Source organism: Monoraphidium neglectum (assembly GCF_000611645.1).
Source record: "Monoraphidium neglectum strain SAG 48.87 unplaced genomic scaffold scaffold00241, whole genome shotgun sequence".
NCBI lineage: Eukaryota > Viridiplantae > Chlorophyta > Chlorophyceae > Sphaeropleales > Selenastraceae > Monoraphidium > Monoraphidium neglectum.
Window position 1 is genome coordinate 11,107 of NW_014013387.1, and position 22,347 is coordinate 33,453.

Sequence of the window (22,347 nt, forward strand, 5' to 3'; positions counted from 1 at the left end):
GGGTGCTTCAACCTAGCGGATGGAAGGGCGCAAACGTGACAGCGCATGCGACGACCGCGCATCACCCACCCTTCTCCTTTCCTGGCGCCTGTCCTCAGAGCTTGTGGCTGCATCTGGGTCTACATGGATGGTATCAGGCTGGTGAGGATTTTGGCAGATGCTTGCCAGCAGCGAGTGTCACCTGCAGGCGAGGTTGCAATAGCTCAAGGGGACGGTGCCAGAGCACGCACGGGCAGGGGTGCTCAAGCAAGCGAGGCCGGCGGCCGGAACCTCCCCCGTCCGCCATTTATCCTGGCAAGCCCATGGGCCATGCCTGCCTACCTGCCCACAACTAACGCTGCACGCCATGCAAGCAGGCGCGATGCACACCCCCACCCTCAATCACTCCCGGCCGCTTGCCATTTTACAAGGGGCACCACGTCCAAGGGCGCCAACTCAAATGGCGCAAACGGGCAGTTTGCTACGAAGCTGCAGTACGGCCTTCTGACGTACGCCACCAACTGCGAAGCCTCCCTCGGACAGCCCATCAAGATCTGGTGAGCGAGGGGCGAGCTGCATGCGGCATCACGGGCCCGGCAGGGCCCGCCTTGCGGGCCATCGCACAGACAAACGAGCCATGATGCGTGCGGGCAGGGGCTTGCAAGTTCGTTGCCAAGGTCTGCATGCATGAGTTGGATGCGCTGAAGCGCCTTGCTTGTCCTGCACAAGGGGTGCTTACCTGCGCGGGTGTTGCAAGAGGCGATGCCTCCCGCAATTCAAGCAAGTGGCCCCCGTGCAGGCGTGGCCGGCGCCCTCTAAGCACCAGCATCCATATATCCTCGCAGCGCCCAGGGCCTTCGTAGTGTGGATGGACTTTCGGTGCCTCGCCAGGACACCTGTCAAGGTGCGGTGCAGTGGGCTGCCGCTTTCGTTCGCGAGCCTGCGCTTGCCTTGCCAGCCCGTCAATAATGACGCTACCCTGCACATGTGCATGCCGCAGCATTCCCTTGCGCCCCGCGACGCGACACATGCACGCACCTGCTGTTCGTTGCACTCACTGCAGCCCAATCCCCCCACGTGCGCACGCAGGCGACAGCGGCGGCCCCATGACCTTCAACACCCGCAACGCAGCAAACCCCCTGGCCGGGGATCCTGCAGACGACAGGATCGTGGGCGTCACCTCATACGGGTGCGCGGGCAGGTGGACTTGCTTGGCGCGCGAAACAGGCCAGATCATGCGGACAATGTGCCCGTACCTGGTGTAATCTAAGCCGCGTCAACCCGCCATGGGTCCCCCTACCCCCGCCCCGCCTGCGCTGTGTGTGAGCGCCAGGGGCCGCCCCATGCCAGCAGCGCCCTGCTTCCTCCGGGCCGTGCGCCCGTGCCTGGGGGTCATGCGCTGCTGCGCATGCCGATGACCCCTTGCGCTCACCGTCCAGCTTCGCTCCGCTCTGACCTCGCTGCGCAGGGCGGGGTGCGGCCAGCGCGGGTCGCCAGGGGTGTATGCGTCAGTCCCTTTCTTCAATAAGTACATTACTAACCTCATGGATGCGGTGAGGTCCAGCCTCGAGTTGAGGCACATTGCAGGATGTCACACGGCCGCTGATCATCATCCACGGGATGGGGGGGGCCACGTGGTGCCAAGAAATGCAGGAATGCTGCACACCATGCGCACGTGCATGCTCTCAGCACAGCGGTGCGCTGCCCTTATTGCAGCGCTCATTTTTCAACAAGGCATGTGCTGAGGCGAGGCCTGTCCACCTCGCGCCGGGGCCACTGTGCGCGCAACAGCCCCCAGCTTACTGCTGCTCAATCATCGCGTGGGGACCGCAGGTCAAGAAGCCATGCGCCTCTGGTACCCTATCATTTGCCCAGGAGTCCGCCACAGCCAACTGGTACGCTAAACCCTCAAAAATCACCCAGCTCAAGGCTGGACAGGGCCTGGCCACCTGCCAGGCTGCGTGCGCTAAGCTGGCAAAAAGCAAGACGGGCTGCGCTGCGTTCAGCATCAACAAGGCCGACCCAACGGCTGCTGTCCCGTCCTGCGACTTGTACTATGACTGGGTGCCGCAGCGGGTGTGTACCCCGGCCGACGCCGAAATCAATTGCAAGCTCACCTCCCAAGGCTCTTATAGGGCCAAGTGGGTGTACTAATAAGCAGGTGTGATGGCAATGCTGGTGCGTTCCGCACGCTATCAACCCATTGAGTGGCCACTCCTGCACGCCTTAAACTTTTTTGGCTCGAGCTGCACTCGACACTGCTGTATATTTCACACCCCGGACAGTGGGCCCACTGTGGAGGATGGTGGATTGGCCTCCACGGGGTTGTGCCGCCGGCGTGTCTCCATCCTGTTTGGGCTCACCGGCACTGTGCCCCCGCCTGGATGCTCATCCTGCCTGCCAGTGGGGTGCAAGCGCTCTGCACTTGCACAGTCGATGAACCTATCTATTTGCGCACGTTGAGGTTTGGTCGAGCATGTGTTGCACTGCCTCACTGCAATGCCGTGAGGAACAGAGCTTTGTCAACTAACACGCAATGCTTTGCGTGTGTCACAAGCTAGCCAACTTTGCATGTCGGCCCAGTGCTTCACCTTTGAAGACACACTGCTGCTCGTGAACCCTGCAAGAACCACGCACACATCTGCCCTGCTTGCTTGCGTTGCTTACTCACCCTCCAAGCGCTAAGAGGGCAATTATAAACTGCAAGGCAGTCGTCTGGTCTTCCATTCTCTGCTGTGTGCTGGTTGACGCACTCTCAAGCGTGCCACAAACACCAAAATATGATTCCAATGCAGGCTTTATGGTCCGGCGGCGAGGGGGCATGACACACACGTGCGCTGCAGACTGTCACGTTCCATGTGACTTTGCTGACCTGCTCTAGATACACATGTGTACACCTTCAATTCCCAAGCGTTTCGATGGGCACAGGCTGCAAGCACCATGAAGTTACCCGCACATCAAGCCATTTTGCGCCATCCAAGAAGCTGTTCCTTACTACTGCTGGTGCGTATCTTCTACAGACCCTCAACCTCGGCACAACAGAGAGTGGCATTTTTGCCATCTTATTGTGCAAGCCTTTGGAGCGTGCGGTGCACCTTTCAGCACGGAGATGTGCGCAGCTCTGCAACCTTGAGTATATACGAAAGCCCCGCGTGTGCGCAGGTGCACTTGCGCCTTGTGCAAGGCACCCCGCCAGCAGGGTCGGCTCACCGCGCGGGCACATGGCTTCGGTGTGCGGCCTTTTGTGTGGGCAGGTGTCCCGCTGCGTTCAGCAAGCCTTCTGAATGGATTTTCACTGCTCTGTAATACATTTTATGTTTGGTCCACCTTTCCACGCCTTTCCGCTGCGAGGCGCAGCGCGGCGCGGCTGGGATCTATCCCTCGTCAACTAATGCCTGCTGTGTAAGTTTGTACTGAGGCGCAACTTGGGCAGCCCCTGCTTAGAAGGGCGCACGCAGGCGCCATCGTCCAACACCGCGCGTAATGGGCACGATTGTCACTCAAAGAGTTGTTCATGTGCCCTTGATTCCTGAGCCCCTGCTGTTAATCAAGCGAGCGCAATGCACTAGATGTGCGTTTGGGTGGCGCCAGGGGGGGGGGCGGAGACAGTGCTGTATGCTCCTGGACATTGCGCAATGCTGCTCCTGCTCCTGCTGCTCCTGCTGCTGCTGCTGCTGCTGCTGCTGCTGCTGCTGCTGCTGCTGCTGCTGCTGTATTTTTTGCCATCATTGCACTTCAATGATTGGGTCATGTCCCAGGCCCCCCCAGCCACCCCGCCCCTGCTGCCAGGGGAGCAGGCAACCCCTGAAGACATGCGCCCAGGGCTGTGTGCGCGAGCAGAATACGCTGCTTGGAGGCAGGCCAGCGGCCCCTGCGTGCCACCACTGCCGCGCTCACCCGGTCACCCCGCGGCTGTGCATCTGGAGAACCCGTGGGCAAACTTCTGCCAGCGTACGGACAACTATAAGTCATGCATGGGAGTCCAAAACGTGAGTTTACAAGTGCAGATGTTGAGCAGTCACAGGTCAGCCCGACCTGACGTGCAGCACCTTGCCGGTGCCCGCAGAGTTAGTGACTCTGGCAGCTGCAAGCAACCTGCGAAGAGGTTGCCCCGCCCCTGAGGTAGGGTTCGGAGGCCTCCAAACTCCTGCATCGGCCACCGCTTTGCTTTCACAACCAATCCCCCCCTCCATTTGCAGCGTATAAACTCGTATCACACGCGCTTTCACGCACGATTGTTTTCGTTTGCCTGTGTGCAATTGCGCCAGGCTGAGGGCCGCATTTACTGTCCATGGGCCCAACACCCTCGGTCTCACCGCTGCGAGTGATGATGTTTGGTATTGCCCCCTCGCATCCCCCCTCCCCCCTCCGCCAGTGCGCTACTGCGAGTCGGCGGCAGGGAATGGCGTTTACACACTCGCGTTAAACCTGATACTTTTGCACAAGCTGGGTGTTTGCAAGTGGAGGGCAGGCGTTTGGCAGCGACCCACCTTCGCGCTTGCGGGAAGGTGCACGGCTCTGCTCTGCGCGCAGCACCTACCGAAAGGAATACCCCACCACCCACTACAGGAAACAGCAAGCTCAGCACGAGTTTGCACTCATCCAGGCACACAAAGCACGATATGCCGGCCTGTGCATGTGAATCATGCTCGCGTGCAGGCCTGGCTAGTGCTTGTTGCAGGCCGGCAGCTCGAGGGTTCTACACACTTGCACAATGGTTGCAGGTGTGCTGTGCAGCCATTGGCCCCCTCCGCACGTTGCAATATCACACTCACATCACAAGTGCCGCGGGGCGCATGAGTGCAAGGCCAGGCCGCGGGGCTCTAGAATGAAAGACGGGTCAACGAGTTGAGTCAACTTCAAAAACGCGTCATCATCACTCGCGGCAGCTCCAGCGCAGAATACAGGGATTTCTTAGGTCTTATCAGATGCATATGCGTGGTTTTTGATCCCTATTTCGTATGTGTGCACAGGCATCATATGTGGTATGAGCTCGAGGGATTTCGGCACCCACCCGTCTGTGCGCAGAACGGTGATGGCCCCGCACGCGTAGTCGCATTTGCTACAGTTCACAGCGCTTATCTCATCTTTGGTTTGCTCTACGCCAGGCTGCCTTCTGTTCGCCTCGGTGATCTGGGCTCGTGAGCGCAAGCATAATGCAGCAGCTCCGGCAAGTGATCCTCAGGCATGTGAGGATTCCAGTACAGCAGACCAGCAACCCAGCAGCAGCGGCGGTCTCGTCGTTTTGGCGAGGGTTCGCTGGCGGTGGCTACCTGGACAAGGACGAGGTCACCTCGCGTGTTTTGAATGTCGCGAAGCACTTCGAGAAGGTGGACCCCGGCAAGGTGGGCGCCAGCGCGTGCTGGAGCGGTGATCTGCGCGCAACACACCGCTGCCAGGCGCTGCTGCAGCAGCTCGAACGTGCTGCTGGTCGTGGCAGCTGGCACAAGCAGTGGCCACGTCACCCGCCTGAGGCAGGCATGGGTCTCAGCACACTTGTCTCACTTATAAATTGGGTGGCAGAGGGCAGGTTCGGTGGGGGAGCGCAGGGATGCTCTTTGTGTTGAACGGCAACACGTGATCACATTGTAGTCTGCGCAGTGTGGAGTGGTGAAGGTTGCATCAAGTACTGATGTGGCAGACAGGGCATACAATCCAACAGTTGCAGAGCCGCCAACCCGGCTCCCGGCGTGGTTGCACGCAAACATTGCCGAATCACGGCGCAGGGCCGTGCCATGCTAACATGCATGCAACAGCACAACGAACAAGCACAGCCTCCGCCCTCTTCTCTCTCTGTCCCTGTCCGTTCCTCACACCCATATGCACGCGTGCACGGACACACACACACACGCTCGCGCGCGCGCGCTCGCGCGCGCGCACACACACACACACACACACACGCACGCACGCACGCACGCGCGCGCACGCGCACTTCAGGTTGTCCCAACCGCTAGCTTCGAGAAGGACCTGGGCTTGGACAGCCTCGACGTGGTCGAGCTTGTGATGGCCTTTGAGGAGGAGTTTGCGATCGAGATCCCCGACGCAGACGCCGATAAGATCTCATCCGTGTCCGACGCCGTCAACTACATTGCCAGCCACCCCATGGCCAAGTGATGCAGCCGAGGAGCCGCTCGCGGCAGCGCTGGCGGCGGCGGCGGCGACGACGGCGTGGTGCGCTCGGGGGCGATGCGGTTGCTGATGTAGGAGGTTAAGGAGGCGCACGAGCACGGCACGCGGCTGGACTGCAGCGGAGCACGTGGCACCCGGCTGCCTGAATGTTGGGTTTGTAGCTTGACTTTGGCCTATCTCTGGCTCACGCACTCAACATGGCTTGATGCTTGGCTTTGTGGTTGGCTAGTACTTGCGCGTATATCCGCGCTGAGTGTGTTTGTTCTTTGGTTGCATGGTGTGCGGGTAATTTTTCGCATATGAATACTGGACAGGCCCCCACCGCTAGGGATTCCGAAACGAATTCAATGGCGAGATGAACAGCACCACAGGCCCTTCGTGATTGGTGGGGAATTGTGTCACCGCACGCACATCCTGTACTTCTATGTACTCATGCAGGTCACAAGAGAAAGGCACGACCTAAAGCAAAGCAACCTGCTCGCAGGTCATAGCCCATCGCCCGACATTTTCCAGTCGAGTATGCATCCGAGACTAAGCTGCTCTGGTTTTCCCCCTTACATGCCTCTGACAGCCACTCCAGCTATATGATTATGTTATCCCTGAACTTTCAACTCAAGTTGGACAGCAATTCCTCTCCTCTCCTGCAGCAAGCGCCGACCAGAGATCATATCAGAAGCTCATTGGTGCGCACGTCACCTGGCACCACCGGGCACCAGCGAGTTACGGGCTCACGCCCTTGCTTCGCCTCTCACATGCAAGCTGAGTTTCACATACAAATCATCCAAACTTGCGAATCCCCGTAACTCGCTCCTGATGCCCCACGGCAGCCAAGAGGGGCGAACGAAGTAGCCGCTCTGCGTGGCTGTTGGGTCCGAACAGCAGTTCAGGTGAATAGCAGCCCCAAAACAAGTTGATTGTTCGAGAATAATCACATCTATGTACATAGCGTTGGGTCTGTGAGCTTCAGAGCACTTCACCCGGCGGACGGACACTCGCTGGCACCAAGAGTGCGAAACCCCACGTGTCTTAGGCGCAAGCATGCTGTATAAGCTTTTGAATACCATCAATACGGCTCTTGCGTCGCGTGGCGTTCTGCTGGCCCTGACACTGGCCGTGTGCGCAGACGCGCATGGTGAGCTGGGGCGGGCCTGGGTGCACAGGCCTTGAGAAGACCCCTGGCTCGAGAAGGGTGCAGCTGGAATGGTTTGCCTCAAGCGCTCCAGGGCCTGACATTCGATGCATCCTCCCTGCAGCACACTGTGCTGGTTGTGGCGCCTAGGGAGTGTAGTGGTGGTGACCTGTATGGTACCCGACTGCATTTACCTGGCACTCTCAGGGCACGTGTTCTCACCAAAGGCGCGTCAAGTGGTAGCAAATGAGAAGGGCGTCGGCAACATACAGGGATGCCCACACTGCATGCAAGGCGGCCGTGCAGGCACCCAGCCAGGTGCGATTTCTTTTGCTAGTATTCCTGCTTGCCTTGAGGCAACATACCCAGCTGCTTCCAACAGGCATGAAGTGCTCACTTGACTCTCATCCACGCATTGCTTGTGATTGGTTATCGCCCACTGTTACCAATTCTGCGTGGCGCCACGCAGACATTTGTGGCGCACCCGGCCAGAGCGGCCAGGACGTTACCAACACGTTCTTTGGTCTGCAAGGTGACACCAGTCACAGCCAACTGGACTGAGTGGGGGCAAGATACACTCTGCCGACTGGATGCTCACGCTTGCGCTGATGGCCCTTAACTTTCCAGCAACACCATTCCATGGCTATCAATCCTGGTACTTGCGGCTTTGGCAGCTAGCCTGGCCCTACCGCAAACGCTTCATAAAGCCTTGAACACGCTCCTGACTGCTCTCCCTCATGCCCGCGCAGCCTCATATCAAGCAGGCCAGATAATAGAGTTTGGTGTGTACATCAATTCCGCGCACGGCGGCCGCCATTCGTTCAGCGTCTGCCCGCTGCCGCGCCAGCAGGCCACCCAAGCGTGCTTTGACAGGCCGGAGCATCAGCTGCTGAAATGGGACGGGTCATACGGCCACGGCAAGCGGTTCCACTACATGCAGACAGGCGGGGAAGCCCAGGTTGGGAACTATGTTCTCAAGTGAGTGCGCAAGGAGACCTGCGCTACGCAGGGCAAGTTTTTATCGCGGGATGCCACCCTTGGGCGGGGGCGCGGCGGGGCAGCTTGGGGGCGGGGTGTGTGGCCATGCACATCATCGGCTGCAATGACGTTGATTTTTATCTTTTGTCCCTGCGGGGCAAGCTCCTGGCACAAGATGATGTACAGGTTGCAGCTAGGGCTGCGCAAAGGTGCTTTTTGAACTTATGCTGCATGAACATTGGACCCCCCTTCCCCGCCATTCTGGGCAGATTCAAGCTGCCGCCAGGCATCAGCTGCACTGACCAGGGTCAAGGATGCATGCTGCAGGTGCGACCCTGCAAATGCAGAATCTGCTGAAGTACTGCACGCTGTGTCCACCATGTATGTCGTGGCTTTCATGACAAGGCAGAGGCTGCACAGCCTCTGGCAAAACACTTGTTGCATTTGCAAGCATTCGTTCTCACCCTGTGGCACCTGCAGTGGAACTGGGCGGCGTACCAGAGCGGGGCGCTGCAGTGCGAGAACTCCGCCTGGGATGTGCCAGAGGACTGTGGCAAGTGAGTTGTGCAGTAGAGACACATGAGGCCAGGACACAGTCTACGAGAGTGGCTGTGGCACGTTGGATCGGCTGCCTCAGCTGTGTAAGCTGTAGCAGCTTCTGGGAGCAGCTATCCATGCCCAGACCAAGGGCTGCATGTTCAGCATCAGCTGCATGCACTGGGAGCTTTGCAGGAGTTTGTTTATAAATGGCTTTTGTCCCAAACTTTCTCCTCATCAAACCAAACCTTCTGCAGGGCCACCCGCACCAACAATGCGACCTGCGACCCTCACGCGTCATGGGAACAATGCATCCCCCGCCTGGCGCCGCCAGGCCAGATTGCGACCGAGAACTTTGTGAACTGGTGAGCAGCGCAGGCAGTACGAGGGTGTTTGCCGCAGTAGGAGCAGGGAGCATCCCAGTTGTTGTCGTGAGCCCTCCTGATGGGCATCGTCCGCCTGCCCAGCTGCCTGGGGTGCCCTTGCACGTCGTAGCACGCTGACGGACCGCCCTACCCCTTGCTCCCCTCTTGTGTCTCTCTCTTCCAGCATGGACGTGCAAATAACGCCCAGCAGCGGCTCCCAGTGGCTTCCCTTTTTCCTGCCAGTGGCCCACCACATCAAACCGCCAATCACCCTGCCGCCGCCGCCGAGGCCACTGCCATTTTTCAAGCCTGCCAGCCCCCCGGCCGTGGCACCGCAGCAAGCAACGCACGCTGCCGCTGGCGCCGGCGGTTGTCCTGCGTGCAGGTGCTCCGCTGACAGCGCACCCGCGCCCAGCCGCTGCCCAGGCACGCGTGATGCGGCGCGCGCCCAGTGCCTGTGCACCAGGATGGGCATCGCCCCTGGCGCCACGTCGGCAGATGTCGAGTTCAGCTGCCTTGGGGGGGTCAGCTGTGGCGCCAAGAGTGCGGAGAGCAGTGCCTACATCAGCTGTGGATCTCAGGAGCTGTTCAATCAAGCACTCGGAAGCTGCGACGCGGCTGCCAGGGTGACCTGCCCCACCAGGTGGAGTGGCTCATAGAGGCGCTGTGCAGGGCTCAGGCGACCTGGGGCTGCTGCCGCGGCAAGGCAAGTACATCCCTGGAATGTGCATTGTGTTGTGGTGGTTTCGACCATATGCCAGTCTTTCCAAACAGCACCTGAAGCCCTGTGCCATTGACCAAGGCTGCCAAACCTCGCAAAGCCAAGCATGTGACAACGCTGCATTACACTGCTGGGCAGGGGTGTGCCGCTGCTTGTCCTGCTGTGACCCGCATCTGTCATTGGGGCATTTGAAAGGGGCAACCCATGCAAGAGACTGAGCACATCATATGCATGCGGCTGCATAATCCGCTTTTCACCGCGCGCAAGCTGTCAACAGCCACATGAATGAGGCCAGGCGCAGCGCTGCCGCTACCCCCTTGGCATGCCACAACCGCTTGTCGCATCCGCTTACCGCATGCCCACAACAAACCCTGAACTTCCACCCTCTGAAATCATCACTGGCCTCTCGGAAATTCAAGTAGCCCCACACTTCAGCACTTCATCTACTTTCCCTGCTGGGTCGTGACTGCTCAAATCAAAGCGCCACACCCATTTCGTTTGGCAGAGGCGTGCGTGCGGGCTCATAGCATCGCGCCACTCCGGGCGGCGCCCGCTAGGCCGATTGCATGAGCCAGTCAATTCACATACTTGTGATGTTGGGTTATGGTATGCTTCTGGCCCACGCATACTCGCATGGCTTGTTTCCCGCATGCGCCCAGCCCTTGCATCACATGCAGGGCGGCACGCTCGGCCGCACTCCATTTCATCTTTGCTTCGCTGCATGCATGCAGCCATCGACGCGCGAATGGGGCACGTGGCTCTAACATTCATCTACATGTAATACACACTTCCCTGTATATGATGTGAGGTATTTGATGCAGCTGTTGTATGTGCTTGGTGCTGGCTGCGCTGAGCCATTTCACTGCCTGCGGCAGGCGGACGCGCCGGCGGTCGCACAGGTAGTGTCCAGCCTTGTGGAGGCCGTCAGCGCCTGGCCAACTGGTTTTCAACAGCATGTCTTCAAAGTATTCACACGCCTTGACGCCAGCATGGGATCTGTGGCCAATTGCGGCCTGGTGTGTCACCGAGGCCAGAGCTCAGCTGTAGCTAGGTAGCCGCCCACCACCTGCCAACGCCAGGTTTGCACGCTCCCGAGAGCTACTGCGAGCCTCCCACATTGTGATTGTGGATTCCTTAGACAATTTAAGGTCGAACGGCCGTGATAATTGATCGGAAACGCGGGAGGAGGATGGGAATGCCCCCGGCGTCTGACTGACCAGTCCAATTGCTTCTGACCTGAACTTATTATCCAGACAAACGAGTGCACACGGCGAGAGACCTGCCAGCCAGCTACCAGGCTTTGCGACGACCGCAACAACGCCTGGTCGAGGGGCAGCGTGGTGCCAGGCTTGCTTAAATTTAGACTCATGGCAGACTCTGTGGAGGCACACGATGTCACAGAGGTGTCGGGGACGCCGGGAGGACTGGAGGAGGGGCATACAGCAGCGGAGCCCAGCGTCCTGCTGAGCAGAGACAATCCAGTCGGTGCCACAAGCACCCCGGACGATGAGCCAACAACGGCACCCGTCTCACCGGCGGCTCCGCTGTCCGTGCCGGCCGTGCTGCGGCTGCGCGGCGTCCCGTTTGCCGCCAACGAGAGCAACATCATGCAGTTCTTTGGGCAGGCTGAGGACATTCAGCAGCCAATTGAGGTGTACATCTGCCGCAGGAACGGTGAGGGGCCTGCCGACCGGCCGCCACTCCAGCGGTTGGTGGTCAAGCGCCTGGCGCTGTTTGACCAGCCACTCGCTGCAGAGAGCCGTACAGGGGCGCGCCCGCTCGCGGCTGCCGTCACGCCGCTCGCCCCGCCGCTCGCCCTCCTTCCAGGCCGCAGCACGGGCGAGTGCTATGTTGTGCTGCCGTCCGCCGCGGACGCTGTCTCGGCGAGGCAGCAGCTCGACAAGCGCCACATAGGCCACAGATATATAGAGTGAGCAGTTGCTTCGTCGAATTGTTGGCGGCAGATGGACTCTCCTGTCGCCGATGGCGGAGGTTTGACAGGCCCTGACTCGCGGCAAGTGCTTGCATCAAACCCATTCCTGAAGCCGCATGCTGACACACGGCATGCGCCGCACCAGCGGCGGCGGGCGCAACCCGCGCACGCCCAGAGCCTGCACACCCTGTCATAACCTTTTATCCCCGCGCTCACAACAGCCTCATCCAAAAGACGGCACGCGCACAAACACGAAAACCCTGCTGTCAGGATTTTCGAGGCCAGCATGCCTGATCTGGAGGCGGTCAGGAAGATCCTAGAGGACGCCCGCCCCCGCGGCCACTGCCTGCGCCTCCGCGGCCTGCCGTTCAGCGCGACCGCCGCTGACGTCATCGCGTTCCTGGAGGGCGTCCAGCTGGCGGAGGGGCCCGGCGCGATCGTCTTCACGTTCACGGCGGACGGGCGCCCGACGGGCGAGGCGTACGTCGAGGTGGTCGACGAGGCCGCGGTCGCCGCCGCGATGCAGAAGCACAAGGAGCTCATGGGGGCGCGCTATATCGAGGTGTTTGCCAGCACGAAGCACGACCTGGTGCAGGCGGCGCAGCAGGCGCAGTTCCAGCAGAGCCAGGCGGCGCTGCGGCGGCAGTGGGCGGCGCTGAACGCGCTGCCGGGCGCTGGCGGCGCGCCGGGCGGCGGCGCTGGCGGGGTTGGCGGTGGGGCCAGGGCGGCGGGCGGCGCGGGGCAGTACGGCTTGCCGTATGGCATCGGCGGCCCCAGCGGGGGTGGGGACATGGCGGGCCTGGCGCAGGCGCTGGCGGGTGAGTGGTGCAAGGATTGGACGGGGAGGTGCAAAGAGCGAGAGGAGAAGATGGTCCCCTGCTAGGGGTGTGGGCTTCAAGTCGTACATACCCATGCAGAGGTGCTGGTTGGCGTCCGATGCACCTCCTCTGCTGAATCTGCAATTTCCCCGCAGTCCCCACGTCCATCCGTTTGCTGCGGGCGCGTTCTAACCCCACCGCGCCCTTGGTCGCTTCCTCCAGGCATGAGCCTCGGCAGCCGCCAGGTGCAGCAAGCCCCCGGCGGCGGCGCGTATGTCGTTGCGCCCGACATGATGATGCAGTATGGGGGCGTGCCCTATGGCGCCAGCATGGGCCCCGTGGCCATGCCTTACTATGTGGTGGACCCCGCAGGCATGGGTGCCGCAGCCGCTGCCGGCGGCTTCGCCGGCGGCGGCGGCGGCGGCGCAGCCGGCGGCGCCAGCGGCGGCGGCCGCGGGGCGCAGCACCGCGGGTTGTATCAGCAGGCGCAGCACCAGCAGCAGGCTGGAGTGATGATGGGCGCTTATGGCCAGCAGGGGGTGTTCATGCCCGCGGGCACCATGGTGCCCCAGCCGCAGCAGCAGCTGGTGCAGCAGCAACAGCAGCAGCAGCAGGCGCAGCAGCAGCAGTACATGCAGCAGTGGCAGCCTGGGGTTGGTGTCCAGGGGATGCAGTCCGGCCCGGACTGGGGCTACACAGGCGCCATGCAGCAGGGCGTTGCCTCCCAATCAGGTCAGTCCAGCGCCCGCCCCTCGCCTGTTGCATCGGCCGTGGGGCCACGCGAAATAGCCGGCTGCCTGGATAGCGACAATGGGGCTGCAAAAGCCGCCTTCTCGCCAGCCGGGTGTGCCCGTGCATGTGCAGCGTCTATGTTTGCGCACATGTGAGGATGCCATCCCCATCTGTATTCGCTCGCTCGCATTTCCTGCCAGCCAGTCGATGCATCTTGACTGACCCACCGCCAATCTGTACCCCACCCTCCCCATTCCTCCCCTCGCCCTGCAGCACCTGGGCATTTCGGGCAAGGGATGCTGGGGCAGCCGCCACGCGGGCCAAACCACGGGCAGCTGTGACGGGCATGCCCCTTTCCTTGGGACGCCCTGCCGCCTTGATCGCTCAGGCGCCTCTGCGTGTGCGTGTGAGGCCGGGCGCCTACAATCGCCACTCTGGCAAATTGCTCCCTACCCTTGCTGTCAGCCTCACGGCACAGCGCAGCATCCGCTGCCATTCGAACACCGACTGCGGCTCTCTCGCATCTCGGGGTCCTCTGCGGCGCTGCGACGGCGCGCGCAGTCGACCGCCCGCCGGCTGGCCTCCCGCCCCACTGCTGCGTAGAAAGGGCGCTCGCAGCATCGCCCAGCCGAGCGCACGTGCCGGCAATAACGGTGCCGCTGAGCGACCTCAGCGGCGCCGGGCGCTCGCGCCTTCACTCGATGCGCCGGCCCGGGGCCAACGTAACCTCACACGTTTTTTTGGCTGCGCCTGCAATGCATGCACTACAGCACAACCTGTTCTTACCTGCTGGCTGGGGGCCCTGCTTTACCACCGCATGCCTTTCACAATTTCTGCTGGCTCACCACACCTGCCGGGATTCCATAGCCGACCACGCGCACTTCCAGGCCTCTGCACTCGCATGCGCACCCAGCTGCTGAGAAGCTGCCGTGCCGCGCTGCGCTGTGCCGCGCCCTGCTGCGTTTGACGGGGCACCCGGATCCGCTTTGGCTGCTGACGCGGCTATTGTGACACGACCCTTACAAGTGGGGGCGAGCCGGTCGCAGGCTTGCGAGCTTGGCAGGACATCGTTTGCCTTTCAGGTGTGTTTTTGAAGGTGTGTGCTTTACAAACGCAATCTAGCCCATCACACAGAGACGCGCACACACGACACCTCCTCAACGCACAAACGTAGTCCGCAAGGGCGCGCCGCCGCCAGCCACAATGTGGCCCGGCCTGCAGGGGTCGGACGGGGGCGCTATTGCGGCCCCGCTTTGCTGCCTGCAGGCTGGCCCCGTTGCACGACGCGCGGTTGCAACACCCTTCCCCTGTGGTGCTTGAACGCGCGCTTGCGGATGGCCGCTCCGCCCCTGTTCTTTTCCATAGGCTTATACCTTTGAGCCAGGGCGCACTTTCCGCTTCCAACTGACGTCGAGCTGCCCGCGTGAGCTGGCGGGTCACCCGCTTCCCCGCCCGCGAGAGGGTCGCACAGGGCCTGCCTTTCCCCAAGCGCCTGTGAAGCGTCCGCATTTGCATACCTACCCGCCACAAGTGAGCGCCGCGCCAAGGTTCCTCCAACACACCCAGCCTCCTCTAGGGCAAGCGCCCCGCAAGGCTCTGGGGCCGGCCGGCGGGGAGCGGCGCTGCTTTGCGCACCGTTGCAACGTGCGAGCACCCCCGCACGCGCCAGGTCACATTGATTGGTCAAACGTGCGCCTATTGTCAGGACCAACACTGTGCTTTTTAGGTGTTCGGGAGCTCTGGGGTCGGCACTACTGAGTCATTAGGGGCCAAAACTCGGGTGCTGCATGCACTTGCTTGCCTTGAATCACGCGCGCGGTGGGGACTGCCGAGTGTCACGGGGAGCGTACCCGGGCGTTGGTTGCTTTGGGGGTGGGCAAGAAGGGGTCGGCACGGAGGATGACTGTACACCAGGGGCACGCGCGGCCGCACCCACGCGCGGGAGTATGGCTGGGGGCGGCGGCAAGGGGCTGGCCTGGTATGTTTTTTTCTGGCTGCTTGCGGGCCGACGGACCAACACATTCCTTTTGGCCCCCACTCAACCCGAGATGGTTGCATGCCCCCATGTCTGCATCCAAATCGCACTGCCTCACTGGTCCCACAATTGGACACTTGCACCCGCTGCACTGTGGGGCGAAGGGCCCGCCAGGGGTGCGTGGCGGAGGTGCGTCCGGCACACACAAGAACACTCACGAGCAAGCAAGACTGCTGACGGCAGCCGCGCCCGGCCGCCACCCACCGGTTCACCTCGCTGCAAGCGTGCTTGCCTGTCGCCACTGCCGCACCACGCCCACTAACAAACGTAATATGTTTCCCTTTTCGTGTAATTTCTTGGTGTTTCTGTCCCGCCCGTTCTTGATCCAAGCCCTTGGCCAGCTTGTCTAGTGGCAGCTTGATGTTTTGACCGTGTCTTAGAGAAGGCCAAGACCTCAATAGGTTGCCTGAAGATCGGTGCAGATGTGTCAGTGTCGTTGCGGCTAACCTCGACAAAGGCCGCTGTGTGTGAAGGCTGCCATGCAGCTCGTCTGCCGCAGCTGTTAGCAGGCGACTGCCGCCTCAAATCAGCAATGCTGGTCGCTCCATCACGATGGGCCGCACGTATGTCCACAACAACGAAGTTGTCGCCGACGTTCTCCTAACATACATATCTACCTTTACATGCAAGATAGAGACCAACAGCCACAAAGCGCACAATGTGCTACGCCCCCCGAAAACGGCCACATATGGCCAGCCCCGCTCAGCCCGCCGGGTCCTCAAAACCGCCCCGCTCCCACGGCCTAGCGTCCCTGGGGTCTTGCACCGCCACCTGCGGCCCATGCAGCTGCTGTCACGGCCGCCAGCCGCTCCACTGGGTGCGGTACCAGCCGTCTTTCAGAATTCGCCGCTTGTCGCGCTCCCGCCTGCCGGGATTAGCGGCGCGCGGGCCGGGGGCGCGCGGCGGCGGGCGGAGTGTCAGTGGGTCGGGCGGCAGGGGGTTGCCTCACGCGTGCACGGCGACGCCTGGACGGCGGGGTGCGCGCATGCCCACCATCTTGAAATAGGGCGCTTTGCGCCTCTCAAGGAGCCGGGCAAGGCGGCGCCGTGGGGCCGCGGCTTGGGGGTCCGGCCGGCCCTTGTCTTCCTATTCTAGCCATCCAGTTCGCTCGCACTAGCCGTTTGTGGTTCTGCCCCCACGCCCTCCTGCTCCCCTGCCCCCTTCTGGCGTCCCCCCTCCCACCCCCTGGCGCCACCGGCCCCACCTGGGCAGCCAATTCAGCTCCTCGTGCGTCCACCGCGGGTCAAAGTGCATCGAACGCTTGCCGCCCGCGTCCAGCCGCGCGAGCGCGTAGTCCACCGCCCCCTTCTCCTCGATCGTGCGCGTGCGCGCGTACACCGCCTTGAGCAGCGCGTCCCGCAGCCGCTGGCTCGCGTCCGGCCACGCGGCGCCGCCGACACCACCGCTGCTGCTGCTGCTGCTGCTGCTGCTGCCGCTGCTGCTGTCGCCGCCCTCCGGCGGCGAGATGAGCAAGGCGATGCCCAGCGCGAGCCGCGCCAAGTCGAACGCCTCGAAATCTGCAGAAAACTCCACCAGCTGGTACTCGCACTCCTCCAGCACCGCGGCCACCCACTTGGCGTCAATCCCCAGGGCGGGCCGCGAGTCGGGGGCGCGCGCGAGGTCGTGCATGGTGGCGTCGGCCGCGCCGCCGCCGCCGCCGCCGGCGCCCGGCGCCCCGGGGGACGCGAGCGCGCCGGCGGCGCAGGTAAGCCTCGCCAAGTCGGGCCCGAAGAAGTCCGGCAGGCGCGCGGAGGCGGCGGCGAGCAGCTGCCTGGTAGCTGCAGTGCGGTCTGCCTCCCCGGAATCGGCGAGAGAGGGGCCGTCTGGGCCGGGGACGGGAAGGAGCAGATTGCTCAGGCTCCAAATCACGTCGGTCAAGAGGGGGGACGGCAGCGCCCCGGCCGCGGCCGCGTCGGCCACGGGCCGCAGCAGCCGCGCCACCCACGCGCCGGGCGGGCAGACGCCGGCGGCGGACAGCCGCGCGAGCAGCTGGCAGGCGTCCGGCGCGGGCAGCGACGCAAGGCCGCGGCCGCCGTCGGCGGCGTCGGCGGCGGCGCACAGGCGGCGCATCCAGGACGCCGAGGGGGGCGCGGCGCTGTCCGCGGCCGCTTGCAGCAGAGCACCTAGCTCCTGCAACAAATCGACAAAGGGGCGCAGATGCGGCAGATACGGTTTGCAGGGGGTGGGCGTGTTATCAAGACGTGTGAAATGTTGGGGGAGACGCAGGTTGAAGTCTAGCCAAAAGAGCTCGACAATCACATCCGTCTCTGGGTGCGTGCGCCGCCGGGGAGCTGCAAGGGGCGGGCCTGCCGGCGCGTCGACGACTTGACACGCGCACATCACACCCAGGCTGAGCGCCTCCGGTCAGTGCACGGCGTGGCCGCGTCCCCCCAGCCCTGCAAGTTGCTGGTGGCGTGTCGCGCCTGCTGCTCCCTCAAAATATCTACGGCTCACCTCAGGGCCGACCGTGTCTGGAATGGGGTGCGCGCCATCAAACGAGGACTCCTGCGGAGCCTCCTCGCCGCTGCGGGTGTCCCATGACCACTCATACGCTGCCGCTGCCGCGGGCTCCCGGCTGCCGCCGCCGCCGCCGCCGCCGCTGCTGCTGCTGCTGCTGCTGCTGCCGCCGGCTGCGGAGGCCGGCGCAGTGCCTGGGGCCGCGCGTGCCTGTAGCGACCGAGCGCTGGGCCGCGGTGTTGGCACCGGTGTGCTGTGACATTGTCGCAGCGGCCTGCAGTCGAGGCGCGCGTGTTTGGGTGTTTAATAGCGGTGAGGACAGCGCCAGCACGAGCGGTGCGCGCTGCCACGCCGTCACACATGACGTCTGGTGCATGTGCCCCGCATGGACCTACAGCGTGCAGTGAGAAAGTAAGATAAACATATAAATTTATTAATGGCTTGTACCTCGCTGTGAGGGCAGGCCGCGGGCGCGCAGGTGTCAGGCCGCCTGCGAAGCCCATCATGGCGTCAGCTAGATCGACTAGGGGAAATTTGGCAGATAACTCCGACCGGTGCAGGTGCTCAGTGCGACTCTCAAGGACCGGCGGTCGGTGGTGCCGCGGCGAACATGTCACCTGGTGACATGTCGAGCGAGCCGGCGCTCAGCTCGTGCGCTCTTGCCCTCTGCAACAAAGCAGGCCATGCGGCGAGTGCCGTAGACGGTGGGCGCAGCAAACACAGCAAACACTGGAAGGACAGCCTTGATCAGGGTCTGAGAGCTGTCCATGCTCACGCCTGACAGCTCGGTTCAACCACGTCTCTACACCTGATGACAAAGGCAGTTTCATGATGCCCTGACCTGCTTCATGAACACGTTTTTGGTCTCCAACAGACTATGCACGGGGTATGGGGACAGAGTCAAAAGTGCGCAGTGACAGCAGCGGAGAGGCCTGCGAGGCTGGCATGGCAACTGCAGTGCAGTGCAGTGTGAAGCGGTTTTTGATCTTGAATGGGCAGCACCGCTGACATGCCAGGCCGTATTTGAGCCGGGGTGTGCGGTAACACCGCACGCAGCCAACAAGAATGGATCTGTTGCTCAAACTGCATCATTGCGAGAAGGCCTGTCGCCGACGGGCCGCCGGATTTGCTTTTGACAATCAGCCACAATGAGCATGCCGCCAGCGTTTTGTGCAATAGCGTTGATGTGCGCATTCCTTGACATTGCGACAGGTCACATTCACACAGCTCAGCCCAGATCGGCATGTCGCAGGATGAGGGGACAGCGGTGGTGGCGCAGGACGTTGCTGTGGATGAAGTAGAGTTGGGCTCTGCTCCATCCAAGAAGCAATTGCAAAAAAAGGAGGTGCGCCGGATCACACATCCTTCCCGCCATGGCGGTGCCTGCCGCGCTGAGGAGTTATTTCGTGTCCGAAATCAAGCTCGGGAAATGTCATCATTCTGAGAACTCCGATGGACATGGCTGTTGCCGCTCGACCTGACCCGGCCGCTGCACACATCAGCGGCCTCCTGTGACGTCCCACCTGGACGGTCCTCGCACACGGCCGCCCGCAGCGTGCACTGGCCGGCGCGCTGGCCGGGGAGCTGTCTGGCGAGCTGGCCCGCCTCGGCAGCGCCGTCCTCGACCAGAGCGGCGGCGGGACGCCCGCCCAGCGCGCATGGGCTAAGCAGAAGCGGCGCGACCTGCGGCAGCTGACCGCCAAGGTGGGCATGGATCCGATGCGGGGCGCTCAGTCCCAACTCTGAACTCTGAGCTCCTGGATGACGCCTTTTAAAGGATCCCGCCAGCTGCTCTGAGCCCTGTCGATGCCCGTCAAAACGACGCCGTGGCCGGCCCTCCAGGTGGCGGACCCGGGCGTACCCCTGGAGGAGCGCCTGCGCCTGCTGCAGCGCGCTCTCGCATCCGAGGTGGAGGCGCACATCGCGATGGAGCAGCGCGCGCTCGCCGCGGAGGCGCGGACGGCGGCCGCCAAGCAGCAGGCCGACGCGGACGTCGCAAAGGGTGCGGGCCCTTCGCCCTGCTGTGCATCCGCCCGCTGCTTGCGTCCATCGTCGCCCCTCCCTCGCTGTTCCAGGCTCGCTCCGGCCCCATGAACAAAAAGAGCAGGCCGCTCGCTCACTCGCCCATGCGCCCGTCATCGCGACCCATGCGCCCGCAGCCAACGCGTCCGCGGCCGACAGCCGGGAGCTGACGCTCAAGCTGGAGCGCCTGTGCCGGCAGATGCAGGAGCAGCTGCGGGTCGCCAACGAGGCGTCGGGGGGCTGGCAAAAGCGCTACCAGCTCATGGAGCGGCAGGTCGACGCGCTCAAGGAGATCACATCGGTGAGCGGCTGTTTATAGAGTGGCAGTTTGAACTTGCATGGTTCCAGGAGCATGCTGACCTGCTTCAACAGAGGCAGTGTTGGTAAGAGGACACATGAGAGGGAACGCCTGGCGACGTGTGCACTGCAGCGGGGAGGGATTGGTTCGCTGCATTGAAGGCCATGGCATTTTCTGGAATATTCACGAGTCATGGGCAGAGTGGCCCGTTCCGGAGCCTAGCAGGGGGCGGGTGCGTGCGTGCGCTGTGAACGTGGGCGCCGCCACGCGAGTGCACAGAGCGTTGCTTGTATGCGGTAAGGGCTGTCACTTGTGAAAGGCGCTTTGTCTCCCTGCCTGCAAGTAGAGCATGTGACCTCGGCAGAGTTGGACCTCTTCGTCTTGTTCAATTTGGGTCAATCATGGTCAAAGGCGGTCAACACATGGCCATCGCAGGTGTCGAAGCAGCAGCACGAGGCGCTCGAGACGCGCAACGCCGTCCTGGAGAAGGTGCGGCGCCGCACAGACGCGCCAGCGCCCGCAACGCGCCGGCCCCGCCTTGCACCTGCAGCCACGCGCACGTTGCTGTGGCATGGCGCCAATGACACATTTGCGTGTGCCGCTTGCAGGCCAACGAGTCTCTGCGGCAGCAGGCAGAGGACCTGGCGGAGCGCATGGGCAAGCACCAGCAGCACCTCAGCGCCTTTGAGGACATAAAGGCCCAAATCCAGGAGCACGTGGGTGGCTTATGCACATTGCGCGCGGTGCCGCCATCGCGGTGGGGGCGGGGGGCAGCTGGGCGCCAGTTGCGGCGGCTCATTCGGCTGCCTCGCGGATCACAGGGCAGCTCGGGCGGCAGGGCTGACGGGTCCCCACCGCGCGTGGCAGGCACGGACGACGCCATACCTGCCCTTTCTCTATTTGAGCAGGCTCGTCTGGCCTTTGCCAGCACCTGCGGGGTGCAGCAGTCATCACCCTCACCTTCAACCCCGGCCAAGCGACGCGGTCGCGCCCCTGCCCTTCAACCCATCCCAGCGCCGCCCCATTGCACTCTAACCACTCCCGCCACCCTCCCCAACCGACCCCACCCCAGGGCAAGATGTTTGAGACCTTTGACAGCATGAAGGACCTGCTCAAGCGCCAGTCTGACGAGCACACCCTGCTCACAACGCACCTGGAGTCCAAGCAGCAGGAGGTACACGCCCCCGCACCCGGCCCGCCCCGCGCTCAGCGCCCGGCTCGTGCACGCGGCACGCGCGCCACCCCGCACGCTGCCTGCTTCGCCCACACCCCGCGCCTCTGCTTCGGGCGGCGGGCCTGCCAGTCAAGCGTGGCCGCTCCAAGTACGGCGAACGGGCGTTGCATATTGGCATCGCACGAGCCGCGGGTTTTGACAGCTTTGATCGGTCGTCCGGCGGTTTGACCGGCGACTTTGACCGGCGCGAGCGGCGCGTCCTCACTCATCCCCTCGCGTCGCGGCCCCCAGGTCTCGGAGCTGCGGGACGCACTCGAGAAGGCAAAGCAGGTGCGGCTCTGGCGCGCGCCAACGCACTCCTGGGCCACTGCCCGCACGGCACCCGGCCGTCTCGCCGCGCTCGACTTAACACACCGCATGCCGGCCGCCAGAAAAGTTTAAACTCGCTGTGTCCACCACGCCCAGGTCATTGAGCTACAGGATGCGACCAACAAGCAGGCCAGGGCGGAGTATGATCGGCAGGCCAAGGAGTACACCCAGTCGGTCAAAAATGCCAAAAAGGTGAGTCTTACCCCGACCCGGCCGCCGTACCGAAACGCGGGCGCGGCACCGGTGCGTGGCGGACTGCGGTGCACTGGGCCGATGCGTGGTGCGGCGGCACAGTTTGACCGGACCCTCCCCCGCATCGCCATGATGCTGCGGAACGTGCGCACACCCTCCCCTCCCATAACCCTAGCAAATCCATCATTCCTGCAGGGCACTCCGCGTGAGGCACTCAGCGCGCACCCCCACCCTGCACCCCCTAGCCAATATCCTGCCCCCTAAACACCCGTGCACCTCCCCTCTCATCCCTCAAAAGCTCATCGATGACCTCAGCAAGTCCCAGGAGGTGCTCCCGGCCCTGGTCAAGCAGAACAAGGAGCTGAAGGCGTCCCTGGCCGCGGCCGCCGCGGAGGCCGAGGCGCTGCGCGGCGCCGCGCGGCGCGCGGAGGCGCAGAGGGACCGGCTGGAGGGGCTGTGCCGCGCGCTGCGGGTGGGGC

The 22,347-nt window shown here is 62.9% G+C and overlaps 5 protein-coding genes across 5 annotated transcripts; 4 read left to right on the plus strand and 1 right to left on the minus strand.

Annotated features, from left to right (window-relative positions):
• Window positions 1-5,135: 5,135 nt before the first annotated feature.
• On the plus strand, window positions 5,136-6,093 carry MNEG_2196 (NADH dehydrogenase (ubiquinone) 1alpha/beta subcomplex 1; the record flags this gene model as incomplete). The annotated part of the gene is made up of 2 exons (XM_014049325.1): window positions 5,136-5,324; window positions 5,917-6,093. The coding sequence occupies 2 exons, from the start codon at window positions 5,136-5,138 to the stop codon at window positions 6,091-6,093; spliced, it is 366 nt and encodes a 121-aa protein (XP_013904779.1).
• Window positions 6,094-8,533: 2,440 nt separating this feature from the next.
• On the plus strand, window positions 8,534-9,121 carry MNEG_2197 (hypothetical protein; the record flags this gene model as incomplete). Its single annotated transcript, XM_014049326.1, has 3 exons — window positions 8,534-8,542; window positions 8,696-8,772; window positions 9,010-9,121. The coding sequence occupies 3 exons, from the start codon at window positions 8,534-8,536 to the stop codon at window positions 9,119-9,121; spliced, it is 198 nt and encodes a 65-aa protein (XP_013904780.1).
• Window positions 9,122-11,205: 2,084 nt separating this feature from the next.
• On the plus strand, window positions 11,206-13,662 carry MNEG_2198 (heterogeneous nuclear ribonucleoproteinF/H; the record flags this gene model as incomplete). Its single annotated transcript, XM_014049327.1, has 5 exons — window positions 11,206-11,512; window positions 11,666-11,768; window positions 12,042-12,589; window positions 12,812-13,321; window positions 13,595-13,662. The coding sequence occupies 5 exons, from the start codon at window positions 11,206-11,208 to the stop codon at window positions 13,660-13,662; spliced, it is 1,536 nt and encodes a 511-aa protein (XP_013904781.1).
• Window positions 13,663-16,148: 2,486 nt separating this feature from the next.
• Window positions 16,149-18,582, minus strand: MNEG_2199 (hypothetical protein; the record flags this gene model as incomplete). Its single annotated transcript, XM_014049328.1, has 4 exons — window positions 16,149-16,221; window positions 16,561-17,486; window positions 17,811-18,039; window positions 18,431-18,582. The coding sequence occupies 4 exons, from the start codon at window positions 18,580-18,582 to the stop codon at window positions 16,149-16,151; spliced, it is 1,380 nt and encodes a 459-aa protein (XP_013904782.1).
• Window positions 18,583-19,056: 474 nt separating this feature from the next.
• On the plus strand, window positions 19,057-22,132 carry MNEG_2200 (hypothetical protein; the record flags this gene model as incomplete). The annotated part of the gene is made up of 10 exons (XM_014049329.1): window positions 19,057-19,158; window positions 19,368-19,517; window positions 19,656-19,815; window positions 19,973-20,136; window positions 20,569-20,622; window positions 20,742-20,849; window positions 21,206-21,307; window positions 21,599-21,637; window positions 21,773-21,868; window positions 22,064-22,132. 10 exons carry the CDS (start codon window positions 19,057-19,059, stop codon window positions 22,130-22,132), a joined length of 1,044 nt encoding a protein of 347 aa, XP_013904783.1.
• Window positions 22,133-22,347: the final 215 nt, after the last annotated feature.